Source organism: Nuphar pumila, chromosome 10 (genome assembly GCF_984573655.1).
Source record: "Nuphar pumila chromosome 10, dmNupPumi1.hap1.1, whole genome shotgun sequence".
NCBI classification, from domain to species: domain Eukaryota; kingdom Viridiplantae; phylum Streptophyta; class Magnoliopsida; order Nymphaeales; family Nymphaeaceae; genus Nuphar; species Nuphar pumila.
Genome location: NC_143258.1, coordinates 36,687,288 through 36,705,882, shown reverse-complemented (window position 1 = coordinate 36,705,882; position 18,595 = coordinate 36,687,288). Strand labels below are relative to the sequence as shown.

The 18,595-nt window shown below is 39.0% G+C and overlaps 1 protein-coding gene across 2 annotated transcripts in view; it reads left to right on the top strand.

Annotated features, from left to right (window-relative positions):
* LOC149826664 (nuclear envelope-associated protein 2-like) overlaps nucleotides 1-18,595 on the top strand; it is a 34,929-nt gene that overhangs the window by 4,846 nt on the left and 11,488 nt on the right. For both annotated transcript variants that reach the window (XM_090020091.1, XM_090020092.1), the window contains exons 5-6: nucleotides 10,350-10,811; nucleotides 10,938-11,039. In XM_090020091.1, coding sequence (XP_089876217.1) covers nucleotides 10,350-10,811; nucleotides 10,938-11,039 — 564 coding nt within the window. The remainder of the gene's footprint in view (nucleotides 1-10,349; nucleotides 10,812-10,937; nucleotides 11,040-18,595) is intronic.

Sequence of the window (18,595 nt, the reverse complement as noted above, 5' to 3'; positions counted from 1 at the left end):
ATATTTTTTTAATCGAAAATACACGATCCAATGGTTGATTCTTAGCAAATTCATCATGCGAATCACATCCACATGGTTGGATTTGCAAAAGAAGTGTTGGAAATACCCATATTTTCAGTTCTCATATTTTGGTTCTCATGTTTCACTTCTCATATTATGGTGATTCATATATATATATATATATATATATATATATATATATATATATATATATATATATATATAGAGAGAGAGAGAGAGAGAGAGAGAGAGAGAGAGAGAGAGAGAGAGAGAGAGAGAGAGAGAGAGATGCTCACACCTTAGGTGCAAAATAATACGTGCTAAATGTGTTTTTCTGCCCTTCCAGAGTTTTTTTCACAGTTCAGACCCAATACAAAGATTTTGGACCGTTGATTTTTTGAACCTTATAAAAATCCACCCATGTGTCGGAATTGAATGCTTCAAGAGCCTATCCCTATAAAATCAAGTACATAGATCACATCTGTATGATCATAATTTTAAAATAATATAAGAAAGGCTGAAAAATCCATTTAGCACGTTCATTTCGCACCTACCGTGTGAGCAGCTACCAATATATATATGTATAGTAGAGCGTAGGTGCTTGAACATTAGGTGCTTGTGTACATGCTTGATAGGTTTTTCTGCTCTTTCAATGTTTTTTCACAGTTTTGGCCCCATAAATGTGTTGGGCATGGTCTATTTATGAGGAATCCACACCTGGATCATGTGTTTTCAATAAAAAAATGATATTTGGAGCCTAAAAAATTTACAAAGACTTTGGACCATTGATTTTTCGAACCTTATAAAAACCCAACCATGTGTCGGAATCGAACACTTCAAGAGCTGATCCCTATAAAATCAAGTACATACATCACATATGTACAGTCAAAATTTAAAAGTAAAACAAAAAAACCGTAAAAACCCATCAAGCACGTATCACAAGCACCTAATGTTCAATCTCTTACGCTCTACTATATATGCTCATATACAGAAATGGGTAGGTGCCTGATGCTTTTTGTGCTGACCGCGCCTACTGAGCTTGGATAAGGGTTTCCATGCTGCTTTTAAAAAATCTGACACTATAGATGTGTTTTGCATGATCGATTTGCTAGAAAATCACACTTAGATCATGTTTTTTTTTGAGGAAAAAATGTTTTTTAAACATTGAATATTTCTTATAATTGTAGACTGTTGATTTTTGAATCTTATAAAAACCTAACTTGGTGTTGGAATCAAACGATCCAAAAGTCGATTCCCACAAAATCAAGTATCTAGATCACAACTGTATGGTTAGATTTTAGAAAAATTAGAAATAAAATTTTCAAAGCTCGGTAGGCATGTGGTAGGCACAAAAAAGGTTCAGGCACCTAACCATCACTTTAAAAATATATGAGGTAATGTTTGCTACACTCATGGGCAAGGAAACCCCTAGTGAAAAAATTTAATGTTTGCAACACTCGTGGGCAAGGAAACCTCTAGTGAAAAAATGTAATGGTTGCAACACTCGTGGGCAAGGAAACCCCTAGTGAAAAATTTGATGTTTGCTTACCTCATGGGTAAGCAACCCTTAGTGAAAAATCTAATATTTTATTTTCTTTTGTCTTTTTTGCACATCTTACTCTTTGGTTGTGATCTATATATTTAGTAGAAACTAGCCTTTGGAATTTGGATCATGTTTTTCTTATCTATATGTCAAATTTTATGAGGGTTGAAAAATCAATGGCCTATGATGCACCACATTTTCAAACTTCAAAAAAATATATATTTTCTCTCGAAAATATGATCAAAAGGTTGATTCTTACTATTTTGACCATGTTGAACGCATCCATGAGGTCAGATTTGGTCAAAACAACTTTCCCCCGTAAGTGGTAACTAAGTGGTTCTTTACCGACGAGGGTATCAAATGCTATCCCTTTATATTTATATATATATAATGTTTTATGTTCAATGTTATGCAATTTTATAAATTTTGCAATATGTTACATTGAATTACATACTTTATTCATAGTTACAATCATATGTTTGTCACTAAATTTAACTATTTATTGTCTTATTTGTGTTTTTCTTGATGTTTTATTTTTTTGGTCTCTCCTAGAGTGTGACTAGTCATGCTTAGTCCCCGACTATTCCTTTTAGGGGTATTACGTTTAGGCTCTGACTAGTGCTTTTGACAAGTAAGTTCCACACATATCTACTTTCATATTTTTAAATTATTAGGTTTTAATTATATATGATTAACATTATATATAACATAGACATGGAGTTTTATTTGTACATGAACCTATTTCCTTGTTGATTTTCACTAGAATGTAGTATACCTTTTCTAATTACTACTGTTTGCTATTTTAGATGTCTGATGTTGCTTTCACGTCGACATTGTGATTCCTTTATCAATGTAATAATTTTATAATGAAGTTTTCTTATGACAGTTATTTTTTTGAAAAATTATGATTGTTAATTACTTGCTTTGGATGGTTATAGATCATAATAGTTAATTTGTTGTCTTGCTTTATATGTTAGTTTAGCAAAAAATGTGAATTTATATATAAAAAGTAACATTTACATAACCCTTAACAATTCACACTTTTATATCACCTTTTATACATGAACAATTAATAAATGCATAAACTTACCAAAATCACTAAACATTTCTTTAATGCATGAGTAATTTTTATCTTTTTCATTATCATTTCTTTCTTAGATGATGCATGCAATGCTCTATCTACATGCATAATTCAAAATTGTTTCTCTATCATAATTACCTATGGTACTACACAGTCCTAACCGGAGTAGAAGACAATGACCTTGGGTGTATATTCAAACAATTTGTGACTTATTAACTTGGTCTTGCACATCTCTTTGGGTCCTAGGGTAGGGCGATCCAATGTCGAGAGAGTCTCCTACCCTCCAACCTGATATATCAGTATTCGTTCAGCTCAAATACATACATAGCACCCTACGACTTAAGTGGTAGCCTAGTCTCCTCTTTCTGTGACTGGAGAAAGCAACCTTTCGTGCTATAAATAAATCCCACAGAGCGTAGAGTACCACTTACACTCTCCTTGTAAGTCACAAGAGAATTTAGTTCGTATTTCACTTTTTATTTAGTCATTTCTCTTGCCATTCATGCCTTATCATAGTTATTCACTCAAGGAGTTAGTAGCCACTAATTTGGTATTCATAAGTTCAATTAGGCCTCATTTAAATTCACATAATTGCAATCTACATATGCATTTTCATGTTCAGATAGGTCAAACAATAATTTCTTATACATGAAATAAACATAGCATCAATACGTAAGTCACTTTATGTATGCATTACAACATTCATTCAATCATGCATTCAGTGCACATAAGTATATCACCATGCTTCACATATATCATGTCATGTTGAATGTAAGCATTATCATCAAATTGCATATCATCACATCATTCAAGCATATCATAACATTAGTTACATAACTTACCTAATTATTACATATATGATAATGTTTATGATGTTTTTGGTAAAATTTCCACTATATATAGCTATTTTACTCGTATTAAATACAAAATAGAAGTTTTAGCAAAACCTTGCTCAATCATGAGTCAAGGCCAAGCCGCCATGCAAGTTGAGTATGAAGTCATTGGGTTTTTGAATTATGGGATACACACATAGATAGAAAAATACACAGCTATACTACACTTTACAAAATGAATTACATATGAAGTTGTAGACTGCCAATTACAAACAATAAGCATACAACATGTCAGACATATATAATTAACTGACAATAGTAATATAATTTATAGTTAACAACTTAACATTGAACACTTTTTATAACTCCTCAGAAGATTTTAACCCTTAAAATTACGTGAAAATTTTAAACTTTTCTTTTATATTTAAAATCATCAGTGAAAACATTTTCAAACACGGGTTCAAAACCTCACGTGGGTTACATTTCATTTCACTCAAAATGATTATACTGAATACAAAAGAGGATATCATGACACAATTAACATACTTTTATTCAAAAGAATGATGTATCATTTAAAATATTACAAAACCAATATAATGCCATGTCTAAATTCAATGCTTGGAAAAAGAAAATGATTGGCTTGTCAATAGCACTGCAGCATCCGATATCCGCTCCTAATCGTATTTTTTGCATACAATTATCTGCCCATAAAAAGGGTCAGATTTATGACAATATAGTAGGTACATACACCAATTTTAAGTAACTCATAATATTAGAACATATTCAAATGACAATTTAGGTCTACTTATGCAACTTTGATGTCACAGTTCATCCATAACTAAGACTAGCGCTATTCACAGAAAGTTAAGACCGAAACATCGACAAGAACATACCTAATTGTTTCATATTGTAAGGACAAGTTTTCATCTTGAACTATGTGATTCAGAGGTCTTGTTTCAATATTTATCCACCCTGGTACGTGGGGTGGTAGAACATTGCATACAACTTAAACATTCAGGGGTATATTATTCTTAAGTATTTTTACTTGAGTACCTAATAGACCAGACCCAAAACGGGCGGTTCGTGACCGAGCGAAGTCACTGCTAAGACAAAATAAAAAATAGGATGCATCCTGGACTACTGTAGTAGCTAGGGATCTATTACCTAGGACACGTGGATAGCCCAAGCCTCCGAAGACCTACGAGTGAATTGAGATCGTTGAGATACCTTGCTCCCAAAAATCAGAACAGAATCACTCAAGGTTGTACCATCTGCCTTATCCAAGGTAGAGATCCAAACAAAATGGATCAAAAGGGTTATCTTTATTATAGGGATTATTATTTTATGTGTCTTATACTTGGTAGGTCAGAATGAGGTTCACTAACTCTAGTACCCGTTTTTAGGGTGATAACCAAAGTCTTATGTATTTGACTCAATCAGTAATTGCTCTATATACGTGAGCACTTTGCCAGTGAGGTAGATAAAAAACTTAGGTTTGTATGTAGGCATGTTTTACTTATCAGAAAATGCTTTATTTTGTACTTCAAGGGTTCATATTGACCTTCAGAATATACAAGTGTGCTTTGACGTCTTACCGTACAATATGAGTTATAAGTCATACTCAGAATGTACAAACATGTCTTGACGTCTTACAATACAATGACAATCATAAACCATACTTAGAATATACAAGTGTGTCTTGACATCTTACAGTATAATGAGAGTCATAAGCCATGTTGAGAATATACAAGCGTGTCTTAACGCCTTATAGTACAATGACAGTCATAAGCCATACTCAGAATGTACAAGCGTGCCTTGAAGCCTCACGGTACAATGTCAATCATAAGCCTTGCTCAGAATGTACAAGCGTGTCTTGATGTCTTACAATACAATGACATTCATAAGCCATGTTGAGAATGTACAAGCATGTCTTGACGTTTTAGCCATGCGCAGAATGCACAAGCGTGTCTTGACGTCTTATAGTACAATAGCAGTCATAAGACTTGCTTAGAATGTACAAGTGTGTCTTGACGTCTTACAATACAATTACAGTTATAAGCCATGCTTAGAAATGTACAAGCGTGTTTTGACATCTTAAAGTACAATGACAGTCAAACACCCTTGTGCTCTTACGACACCAAAAAGGTTCCTTGGCCTCTTCCGAGACGTACATGTTTATTTCATACAAAATATTATTCTATGGTGGAATAACTCATTGCCTCTAAGATTTTGCAAAACCCTAGATCTATCATCGAGCTATAATTGCAAGTTTCTATGCATGCTTATCATACATAAGTACATTTGCACTTTTACGAATGCCTACACATGTCATTTATGTGAGTGCACATCATTCATACGCGAATCCAATAATTTCATACCCAAAGCTATGCATGCGAATATTATTTCGCATACAGAACGAAGCATGCGAATATCGTGATGCATGTGACTTAAACATCATTTTGTACGTAAAGCGATGCATGCAAATATTATTTGGCATGCAGAATGGTGTATGCGAATATCATGATGCATGCGACTTACATATCATTTTGTACGTAAAGCGATGCATGAATATAACTGTTACATGCAAAACTAGGGTTTCACAAAAAATGAGGCATGCGATAAATAATTACTTTATGTGTAGCGAACATATGCGAAACCAGGATTTTTACAGAAAATAATGCATGTGATAAACAATTACTTTATGCATAGCGAAACACATGCAATATCAAAATGTTGCCAAAAAGTGATGCATGTGAATAAAATATTATTTTATGTATGACGAATATATGCAATATCACAAATATCATTGAAAAGAGATATACAAAATATCGTTGAAAAGCGATATCAAAAGTATCATTGAAAAGCGATATAAAAAATATCATCGAAAAACAATATCAAAAGTATCAGCGAAAAGTGATATCAAAATATCGTTGAAAAATGATATAAAAAATATCGTCAAAAGGCAATATAAAAAATATCGTCGAAAAGCAATATAAAAAATTTCTTCGAAAAACAATATAAAAAATATCGTCAAAAAGCTATATATAAAAAATATTGTCGAAAAGTAATGCATGTGAATAAAATATTGTTTTATGAAACACATGCGATATGAAAAAATATATTTCTCATGCCATGAGGCGTGCGAACAAAATATGATTTACATGCGATATTAACATATGAATTACTCGAAATACGAGCCATGTGAGATACAACACCACAAACCGGGCTGAGGCAGTGTCGGCTCACACAGAACCAAACCGGGTTGATGCGGGTGTAGCTCGGGTCAGCTCAAGGGTCTCAAACTGGGCTTGTGGTCGATCTGAGTAGAGCTCGGTTTGGGTGCGGCGAATCAAGATGGGGGCCTAGTTGGTTGCAGTTAGGCGGGGTTGTGGGGAGCTGGGTTCAGCGAATAAACTAGGTGGGTTGAGGGTTGGTTGGGGTCAGCCAAAAAGGACAAAGAGAGGGAGGCTCGTCCTCAGGTGGGCTGGGTGTGCAAACCAGCCAACCCGATAGGGAAGGGGTCGGCTGGGTGTAGGCCGACCAACCACTCCGGGAGCTCGGCGGACCCTGGTCAGGCGGGTGAGCTTGCTGGAAGGCCTGGGCTGAGGTGACCTAAGCTGGGAGGTGCGAGCAGGTTGGGCCAGGGGGCCAGGTAAAGCGGCTGGTCAGGGTGCTGAAACAGGAAGGTGGTATGACTGACAGGAAGTGGGCAAGACAGCAAAGAGGTGGAGCCTGGTGGTAGGTTAATAGCAGCACCACCAGTGGTGCTGGTGGCGTTAGGTACACCTGAGGAGGAAAGGTGGGGTGCGGGTGACAGGGAGCAGCGTGGAGGTGTGGCAGGTGGTGTGCAGCACAACCTGTGGTGGTGGTGTTGCTGGTTTTAGCAGGGAGGCTGCAGTACGGTGGTGGTTGCAGGTGGTGGTGGGACCACCATGGGAGCAACAAGGAAAAAGAAGAAAGAAAATTGAAGAAGGTGGGAGGGAGAGGAGAGTGTGATAGAAAGATGGGAGATCTAAGGGGGGAGACACCCTTTAAATAGAGAGGGGAGGGGGCTTTGGTGCTGCCAAATGGCAGCACCAGGCCATTCATGTGGTGGCCTCCAATAACAAGTGTAAAGAAAGACTTTACACTTGTTAACTTTTGCGAAAACCTTGGGCCGATGCAAGGTGCGATTTGGGTGAGGGATTGTGGGTCTTGGGTTGGATCTCTTGTGGTCCAACGCTGGTCCAATTGTTTATTCAGTTCAGTTAGCTGTGCTGGTTTTGTTTGCCTTTTAGTTATTTTAACTAAATTTAACTTAGTGTAATTAAGTTTCATGAAATACCAATTAAATCTTAATTTACTCATAATGCCTGAATAATGAGTAAAAAAGGACAATCATGCCCTAAGGAAGGTTGATTGTGCTAGTCAATGAAAATTTGGACAATTATGATCCTTGGTCATAGATATCTCACGATATTTATAAAATGACTATTTTACCCTTGATCTTGTAGGGTGAATTTTGAGAGAAATCACTTGTGATCTTTTCAAAATGTCGATACAAATGAAACCACGTGTTCGAAGATCATAAAAATAGTCTTTTAAAATTATGATTTTACCTTTGGTGTTGTTGGGCATGTTTTGAGTTCGTACGAACTTCGATTTTGATGAAATCACTTTTGTTTTCTTTGAAGTTTCGATGTAAATAACATAATTTGAGTCTTTAAATATATTCAAAAATTACAGTTTTCCATTACTCAAGAATATGATATTTATATCTTATAATGTTCATAAGTTACTGTTTTGCCATTACTTCAAATTAGGTTCGATCCAAACTCCATTTTAATTTAGATCGGGACCACCCAATGGATCTTATAAAAAATAGATCTTGATCCTTAGTTAAATAATTTAGTAGTTCCTTCGATAATCGGTTTTCTCTGAAATTATTAATCAATTTTCATAAAATCAATCAATCTAATAACTTTAATAAATATCAGAATATTATCGATCAATAATTCAATAATAACAACTAATGACAATTAATTTCATTAGTTATGCCAAAATAGTTTATTTATAATCCCCAAAAAATTTGTGGGTATTACACTTTGATCTTGACTATTGACTACACACTTTGTCACATAGGTACAGGTGTGGGTGCGGCGATGCGACACTTTAAAAAAACTTTGTTGCGGGGGTGCGTATATATATATATATATATCTTTGACAGACTTGGGTTTGTATACCTAGACTGATTCAAACCTAGCTTTACTTTGACCCAGGTCTGAATCAGTCTAAGTCAAAGCAAACCCAACACACTCTGATTCAATTAAGACCTAGGTCTGCTTTGACACAAGACTGAATCTGACTTGGGTCAAAATAGGTTCACGTACGACTCAGATCTGGGTTGGTTTGACCCATGTTTGAATCAGACTTGAATCTAAACAGATCCAGGTCAATCAGATCTGGATAAGACCCAGACTTTCTCAGTTAACACCTGGCTGCTTGCTTGTGCCGGGTGTTGTAAGACTATGAAAAAAAAGAGGAATAGCATTGGTCTTTTCTTTCTCTGTACAAACAACAATAGTAGCTCATTTACCGCAAGATAAAGGAAGACCAACTCAATCAACATTTATACCTTAGACCGTGTCATTGGACAAAGGCTCTGATCATCTCTAATTCTCCTCCCAACGGATTGTAAGGGGGTGTTGTTTAAATCCCCGGTATGGTGAATGAGAGCTGGTAGCTGTTGCCTATTTTTTAGGGTGATTGACCCATGCAAATTTTAATAATACCCTCCCCGCAGTCCAAAACCGAAGAGGGAGGGGGGCAAAAAAGTAATTGCATGGGTCAAGCAACCAACCCTAAAAATATCTCTGTTGCTAGCTTTTTCTTTCTCTTTTTTGCTTCTTCCTAGATAGGGGGATCTGCATACAACGGAGGAGAGAAAAAGAGGAGAACGAGGGAGAGAGCCTTAGTGTGGATGACAACAAAGGAGGAGGGTGCGGAAAAAGAGAAGCATAATGGAACAGGAGAGAGAGAGAGACCGGAATGGTGGGGTCGCTAAAAGGGACACAGGTGGAGAAGGGTGCAATGGAGGAGGGGCTGAGCCCTTGCCCCTCTTTTATTCTTAACCTTTGAAAGACTAAAATCAAGATATGTACCCCCCCCCCCCCCCCCCCCTTAAACACAAACCCCCTCAATTTTTTAATGGACCAAAATGGACTCGGTCAAAGTTGACTGAGTCCATTTTGGACAAAGATAACCCTGGGTGCAGGTTGACCGCACCTAGGGTCACATTGACTGCACCGGGTGTCGCACCTGCATCGCATCGACGCTAGTTTTGGCAGCCTCTTTTGTGAGTCCATGTGACAGACTACACATTGACTGGATCATAAAATGGGTACAATGGGTCAAGTATGAAACACAGCAGATGCGTACCTGCAGTACATCAGTTCCCAAGTACTTGTGAGAGTATAACACTGCTATATTTTTGTGGGAGGGTGTCACAAAGAATAAATTCATTGTTAAAAAAACTTCTTCTATTTTATCTGCTTTAGGGACTTGCATTTCGAGGCAATCTGCATTCAGAAAGTAGTTTATTTTTTTCATTATTCATATGTAATACTAGCTCACGGTGCTTATTTTGAGCTGTTATCTTAACATAGTGTTGTTTAGGTTCTCATTTGAATGCAGTTTATTGATATGTATTAGCTGATGTGATTTCCAAAATAATCCTCTTATTTTGTGTATTTTACTGGGTAATTTTTGACCTGGACTAATACACTTAGTCCCCTCATATTCTTAGGTTCATTTGACCAGGTTTCCTATGATTTAGTAGTTTTCCTTACTATTCACAACTAGCATATTCTTTTTGTATGTTTTACTAATTCTAACTTTATCTAATGAAAAACAGCACCTTAAGGAGCTGGACAATTTGAGATCACAACTTTCGATGACCCAAGCAACTGCAGATGCCAGTTCAGCATCTGCACAATCAGCACAACTCCAGTTTTCGACCCTGTTGAAAGAATTAGATTATAAAAACGATTCCTTGAAAGGCCATGAGGATAGAGTTAACAAGCTTGGGGAACAGTTAGATCACTTGCAAAAACAGCTCCAGGAAAGGGAGGTTTCCCAGAAGCAGCTGAAAGATGAAGTCTTTAGAATTGAGCAAGAGATAAAACATGCAATTGCCAAATCTGCAGCTACAAAGGATACTGAACTGATGAAGATCTTGGATGAGATTTCCCCAAAGAATTTTCAGAACATTTCCAAGCATCTAAATACAAAAGATGAAGAAATCGCTAGGCTTCGAGATGAGATCAGGATCTTGTCAGCTCACTGGAAGCTGAAAACACAGGAGCTGGAATCACAGGTATGTTCATGATAGATCTTTTGTGAAATTTAATTCCCTTTGTCATGCAATATGAGCCTTGAGTTCTAAGGTTCTGGCCTTTCAACATTTGCTTTCTAATTCTAGTGAATATGTTTTCTGCAACAGTTAGAGAAACAACAGAGAGCTGATCAGGAGCTGAAGAAAAGGGTCTTAAAACTAGAATTTTGTTTGCAAGAAGCTCGTTCCCACACTCGAAAGATTCAAAGGGTATACCTCTTCTTCTTCTTCTGCCCTTTTTTTCCTCATGCATTCTTCTCTTATGGATCATTCACTAATTTGAGTTTATGCATGTGTTATCTCATGTGTCTGTTTCATTCTGTAGTCCAATATACTGCTCACAAGATGTTATTTGGTCCATTTATTCTAGAATAGGCTGCTATTGTGTCCTTATGAGAATCTTTCTTTAAGATTTATCTATTTATTTTTTACATTGGCTTTGAATCTCGCCCTTTTAAATATGGCCTAGTTCAGTATTTGACTTTATACCAAGTTTCAGGAAATTGGCATGCCACGATTTCTATTGTTCTATATGCTACAAGCTTGTGCACACTAGTCGGAAGACCCCTGAAAGGACTAGTCGGGACCAAAAAAAATAAAACATCAAGAAAAACATAGATATTACAATAAATATCTAAATTTAGTAACAAACATATGGTTGTAATTATGAATGAAGTGTGTATTTCAATGTAACATATCAAAATTCATAAAATTGCATAACATTGAACATAAAACATTGTGTGTGTGTGTATATATATATATATATATATATATATATATATATATATATATATATATATATATATATATATATATATAAGGTTAGCATTTTCTACCCTCGTCGGTAAGGAGCCCCCTAGTTACCACTCATAGAGGGAAGTTGTTTTGACCAAATCTGACCTCATGGATGTGTTCAGCATGGTTAAATTAGTAGGAATCGACCCTTGATTCATGGTTTTTGAGCGTAAAAATATGATTTTTTGAGGTTTGAAAATTTGGTGCATCATATGCCATTGATTTTTCAACCCTCAAAAAATCTGACATATGGATCAGTAAAACATGATCCAAAGGTTAGTTTCTACCTATGTCACATGGGTGCGGGTGCGGGCGCAGGTGGGGGGATTCGACACTTCCAAAAAACCCGGGTGCGGGGGTGCGGCAGGGGCAAAAATGTAAATATATATATATATATATATATATATATAAATATATATATATAAAAGGGGGTCGGGGGTTCCCCCCACGCGGGTTTTTTCAAATTTCATTTTATATACAGCTGCACGCAGGAGAACAGTGAATACTATTAGTAATAGCCAGCAAGGCTACCACCATCATTATCATTTATTATGGAGAGAGAAAATCCTTTACTAAAGCAAGGCTACCACCATCATTATCATTTATTATGGAGAGAGGATTAAGATTGAAAAGTCAGCTGCTGTCAGCAGCAGCAACTGTCAGCTGTTGTCAGCTGCTATCAGCAGCTGTACAGCTGTTTTTTTTTTCAAATTTCGCAGCCCATATCATTTATTATGGAGAGAGGATTAAGATTGAAAAGTCAGCTGCTGTCAGCAGCAGCAGCTGTCAGCTGTTGTCAGCTGCTGCACAGCTGATTTTTTTTTTTTAAAAATTTCGCAGTCCATTTCATAGGGCAATTTTAAAAAAAAAAATCCAAAAAAAATGGACCTAAATGATCCTGGGTGCGGTCAACGCACCCAGGATCGGGTTGACCGCACCCGGTGCCGCACCAGCACCCGCGTCGAGTCGCGTCGACGCGGGTGCGGCACCCTGCTAGCCGAGCCCCTGTGACATTGGTTTCTACTAAATATATAGATCACATCTGAAGGGTCATATGTGCAAAAAAAAAGAGAAAAATAAAATATTACATTTTTCACTAGGGGGTTCTTTATCCACAAGGGTAGCAAACATTAAAATTTTTCGCTAAGTATTTCCTGTTAATTATTGAATCACCAGGATCTATTGCAGTGAATAGAGGAACATACGATGGGAAGGGTTGATATCAACTGTATACCCACAACAACAATCGTTAGCTATCGATCTGATTTCATTAACATATATTTGGGTTTACAATAATTTAGGGTACTAAACTACCCTGCAACAGAAAATAGAAATTACAACAAAGCCATTATTAAGTGGTTGACGCATAACACACACGGGTCTGGATCTGGCTCCAATAAAAACCAGTCCAATAACCGATTCTGTTTTTCACCCCCCTTCAAGTTGTGCATGGTCTTGTACCATGAACAACTTGTTTTTGAGCGTCCAAAACCTGTCTTTAGTTAATCCTTTAGTGAATAGATCTGCTACTTGATCTTCAGTTCTCACAAATTCAGTTTCAATCTCCTTTTCTTCAACCTTCTGCCGCACGAAATGTTGATCTATCTCAATATGCTTGGTTCGACTGTGGTGGATTGGATTAAAAGACATGTTGATAACACTTTGATTATCACATAGCAAAGATGCTCGTGAAATTTCTTCCCATACTTCTGTTAATACGTGCCTGACCCATGTAACTTCTGCAGTGGCTGCCATAGATCGGTACTCCGTCTCAGTGCTTGACCTAGCTATAACTTTCTGTTTCTTACTACTCAAGGAGATCAAATTTTGTCCAATGAAAACACAATACCCCAAGACAAATCTTTACTCATCTGGATCCCCGACCCAATCCACATCACTGTAGACAACAATTTTGTGCATGCTTTGTCCTGTCGGCCTTTGCCTGTAGCGAAGTCCATCACCATGTGTCCCCTTTAAATATCTAAGGATTCTTTTGACTGCCTCCATGTGTCCAGTGTGTGGTTCATGCATGAATCGAGACACCTGGTTGATTGAGTAGACAATGTTAGGTCGGGTGAATGTAAGATACTGTAATATCCCAACTAGACTCCGATATCTGGTAGGGTCATCGTATAAATCTCCATCTTGGACGCTCAATTTTTGATGAAGAATGCTCAGAGTGGCTGAAGGCTTACAGTCCTTCATACCTGCTTTGCTCAGGACATCCACTATGTATTTGTGCTGGGTGAGTGCCAACTCATCTCTTCTATCAACTTCCACCCCAAGAAAATATCGCAAGTCTCCAAGGTCTTTCATTTTAAATCTTTGACTTAACAGTTGTTTCACCTTTGCAATGTGATCCTCTGAGTTACCTGTAATAACAATATCATCCACATATATAACCATTAAAGTAACTACATCTTCACTTTTGAATATAAACAAGGAATGGTCTAGAAGAGATCGACAAAAACCATGTTTCTGTATCTCAGACGAAAAACTGTTAAACCAAGAGCGGGACACCTGATTTAGCCCGTAGAGGGCTCTCCTCAATCTGCCGACGTAGTTCTTAGGATCCCCTTCTGCATATCCAGGAGGTTGTTCTATGTAGACCTTCTCCTTTAAGTCGCCATGCAGGAAGGCATTTTTTACGTCGAGCTGATTGAGCTTCCATCCATGTTCAACTGCTAGGGAAATAATAATTCTAATGGTCTCCATTCTCACAACTGGGCTGAAGGTCTCGTCATAATCTTGACTTGGCGCCTGTAAAACCTGCGTTTAAAAAAACAAAAAAAAATCGGACCCGGGCCGGGTCGGGTCCGGACCCGAGCCCATCGCCGTTAGGGTTTTAAAAAAAAAACCCAACACAGGAGGTCTTCCTCCTGTGCGCCACCCCCCCCCCCCCCCCCCCCCCCCATCGCGCCTTCGGCCGATAGGGAAACCCATCGGGGTTTCCCCTTTTGTCGCCCCTCCCCGAGCTCTTTAAGAGCATTGCGGGAGGGGGGGATCGATGCCCCGCCCCGCTTCTCGTTCCCTGCAGGCGGCAACCCCGATCGACGCCTCCTCCTTTCCTGCGCACGCCGCCGACCGCCAGCCACCTCACCTCCTCTCCTTCCAGGTACGCCCTCTGCACCTCCCTTTTCACCTCCCCCTCCTCCCTCTTCGCTCCTCTCTCTGTCACCTCGCCGGAAGGCACGACAGAGGGACCATTGGCCCTGTGTCACCCCCTCGCCCCGATCTCTCTCTCTCTCTTCGGCAGGGGTTTGTCCCCCTGCCATCATCCTTTCGCCGGACGGCAGGGGCTCGGCCCCTGCCGATTCGCTGTCATTGGCAGGGGATCGACCCCTGCCGATTCACTGTCGTCAGCAGGGGTGCGACCCCTGCCGTTTCAGTGCCGTCGGCAGGGGTGTGACCCCTGCCGCTTCAGTACTGTTGGCAGGGGCTAGCCCCCTGCCGCTTTGCTGCCGTCGGTAGGGGCTAGCCCCCTGCTGATTCGTTGCTATCGGTAGGGGCTAGCACCCTGCCGATTCGTTGCTATCGGTAGGGGCTAGCCCCTTGTCGATTCGTTGCTATCGGTAGCTAGCCCTCTGCCTATTCGTTGCTGTCGGTAGGGGCTAGCCCCCTGCCGATTCGCTGCCGTCGGCAGGGGTGCGACCCCTGCCGCTTCGCTGCCGTCGACAGGGGTGCGACCCCTGCCGCTTCGCTGCCGTCGGCAGGGGTGCGATCCCTGCCGCTTCGTCGCTGTCGGCAGGGGCTAGCCCCTGCCGTTTCACTGCTGTTGGCAGGGGTGTGACCCCGGCCGCTTCAGTGGTTTCTGCGGGGGGGCTCGCCCCCTGCCGCCTCGCTATGTTTGACAATGGCTCTTTCTCTGCCGCCCCATTGTCGTCAGCAGTCGGGGGATCACTCCGTGCCGCCTAATCCTACCCTTGCCTCGTTGCACCATTAATTAGATTAACATAATTAAATGTTTCACACTCTTGCAGAGTTCGCAACGAGTCCAGTTCGCGCTCCGCGGCCCGACCTCTGCACGACATCCCAAGGTAGGGTAAAGTCGCACAAAGGGCAATTGATGAACGTATTTAAGTTGAAATAATTAAGATGCCCATGCTAGATATGCTTAGATTTATATTGCTTCTGCGTTGCATATTTTCTTGTCTGCATATTTATGAGTCGATGTATGATTTTACTCTTTGAGTATTAATTTGTGTATTTGCTCATGTGGTTGAAGGTGGTTTCGTACTTTTTGCAATACTTATGCCCTTAATTGCTTGCATATATGCTTGCCTGTTCGTTCCTATGGGTCGTTGTACAATTTCATTCTTCGATCATTATTTTGCATAGGTTGGTTATGAGTTGAGGTGTGGTTTCGTATTTCTTGAAATACATATGCCCTTGTTTGCTTGCATCCATTTTTGCCTGCACGTTTCCTTTGAGTGAGGTACGACTTTGTGTCTCGTGTATTACTCATGACCTTATGTGTTTGCCTATCTAAGTGGTCAAGGTATGGTTTTGGTACCTCGTGTGTTACTTATGTGTTTTCGCTCGATGTGTGGCATTGCAAGTCGAGAGTCGCTTGTTGTCATGTTATAATCTGCATATGCTCACACCTATGCTAAATATGTACTTACATAAATGTAGTCTTGCGTCTATCCTGATTTCACTTGTTTTCAAAACACTAGAAGTTGTGCTTTGCATTTTAGTTCTCTAAAAACGAGTTTCCTTCCGCGAACTTGGTGCTCTTCAAAATGCACAACTTTTGCAAAGTATGATTAAGTCTCGCAGGATTGCGAAGTAACATTTGGCCCCTCCCAAGTCCACACACTTGGGAGAAATGTTTTATAACCTTGATTCAAGTTGCGGCTCAATTTGAATAACCCCGATTAGGGGCAGGAGCCTATGATTGAGTGAGATTCTGTTGAAGGACCCATTCTTCATTTATTAAACTTAGTGTCGCGTGTCGTGCGAATCATGTCGATACTAAGATAAATTTTTGATGTAAGATTGATAGTGTTGTGTCTTGTGTGAATGACTTAATGTGGCATTATGGCTTTTAAGGATAAAGCGTGCCAAATGAGCACTCCTATATTTTTTTGAATTGTTATGAAGTTGTGTGCTGGGTATTCCTTTTGAGAAGCCCACAGACCTCCCTGGTTCAGTATAGCGTACGTTTAGACATGCACAACATGTTAAGTACTTTGTTGATCGGACGAGAGATCCGAGATGACCTTGCATCATGACATATGAAAAATGTTGAATTGAATTCAAGACTTATCTTGTCAGGATATGTTGTATTAATCCTTTGGCAGATAATATCTGTTGGGGTTTCTTTTGTGGAACCATATCCCTTTCATCGTAGTCGTACTTATGACATGTACGACCGTACTTTTTGACAAGTACGTCTTCTTACGTTGCGATGATTGGATGAGTAGGTTGTGGCAACCTCGATGAGTGCAAATAACAAAATGTTGTGATCACCTAAATAAGTGATGTTTTCGCCTTCACCGGCAAGATACTCGAGTGGGTCGAAAGACCAGAGTATATAGAATGAGTCTTCAGTTAACTACCCCTGATGTACTCATTCGAATCGCTGACTCCTGTCAGGAGAGAGGACAGAAATGTACAAAACTTCGATGGACAGACCATTAATGGCAGTTACGAGCAAAAGACTCGGCTTCCCCAGTCATCGGAGTTAGGGGAATGGGACTACCATAATTATCCTAGGTGGTAGCTCTCCATGTTTGGGATGCATCCATTGTTTATGCTGCTTTGGAGATTTCTCTCTTGATCACCGACCGCCCCCTTAGGTGCGGACTCAGTCAGCTATCCGGGTTATCATAAAATACATAGCATAATAAACCCCCGGATCAGTCTAGGCTGTTTCTAGAGTCGTGCCTTGTGCGTACCCGCTTGGCCAGTTAATATCGAAACATAATTTAAATCCGATCACACAATGTGTTCAGTTATGCACGTATGAAAGTTATAGGGTACAACAGGTTCAATACTTATGGAATTGTGTGTGTGGTTGATGAAGCATTGTATTTTGCTAGTTAACTTTCTTGCGCAGTGTTTTGCTTGTAATAGTTAGCTTACTTGTGCTAGTAAAATGCTAGTAATAATTTTAGCATTATGCTCATGATAGTTTGATCTATGACTCTGCTGAAATTAAATTGCTATATAATTGTCTGTCTATTTGATATATTAAATTAGTCTGCTTAATTATGTTCAATTTTGTCATATCTTTGCACCTACCAGTTTTTAGTGAAACTGACCCATTTTATGGGCAAGTTTTGGATAGGTAATACAGTCTGCGATGGCACGATGACGTGATGAGATCAAGATAGGGCTCTTTCCCTGACGTTTCGCTCCTGAGGACATGTTGGTAAATTTGGTATAAAGTGTGTTTCAAAATTTCTCTTTTATTAAACCGTGAGTTAATAAAACTGTTTTAGTAAGCTTCTTCTTGGTTTCAACAAATGAATTCTCAATTATTGAAACTCTGTTTCTAAACCATTTGATTTCAATGGTTGTGCGGGATTTTACAAAAGGAAAGTTTACGCTGTAATGTGCTCAAGATCCATTGACTTGTGGTTTTAAAAATATCATTTTCCGCTGAAGTATTATTTAAACTCTGATTATTGTATGATTTCAAAGCTTTCTAAACTTTTCTAAAAAGTTACAAGTCCTGGATTTTTACCAGCATCACCAGTCACATGGGTTGCCGCACCTGAGTCAACGTACCAAGTCCCCTGGTCACTCTGCTTTAGATTCAATCCTGCCAATGCAGATAACAGTAACTCTTTGATTTTATCATTAGCCTGTGCACTACCAGAATCTCTCGTGACATTTGCCTGTGGAGACTTTCCTTTATTCTGAGGATTAAACCAATAATTTGCCTTAATATATCCTCTTTTATTATAAAGATAACAAGTGGGTATTGTCTTTTGCCCTTGCACATTTGGCAATATATTTGGTGT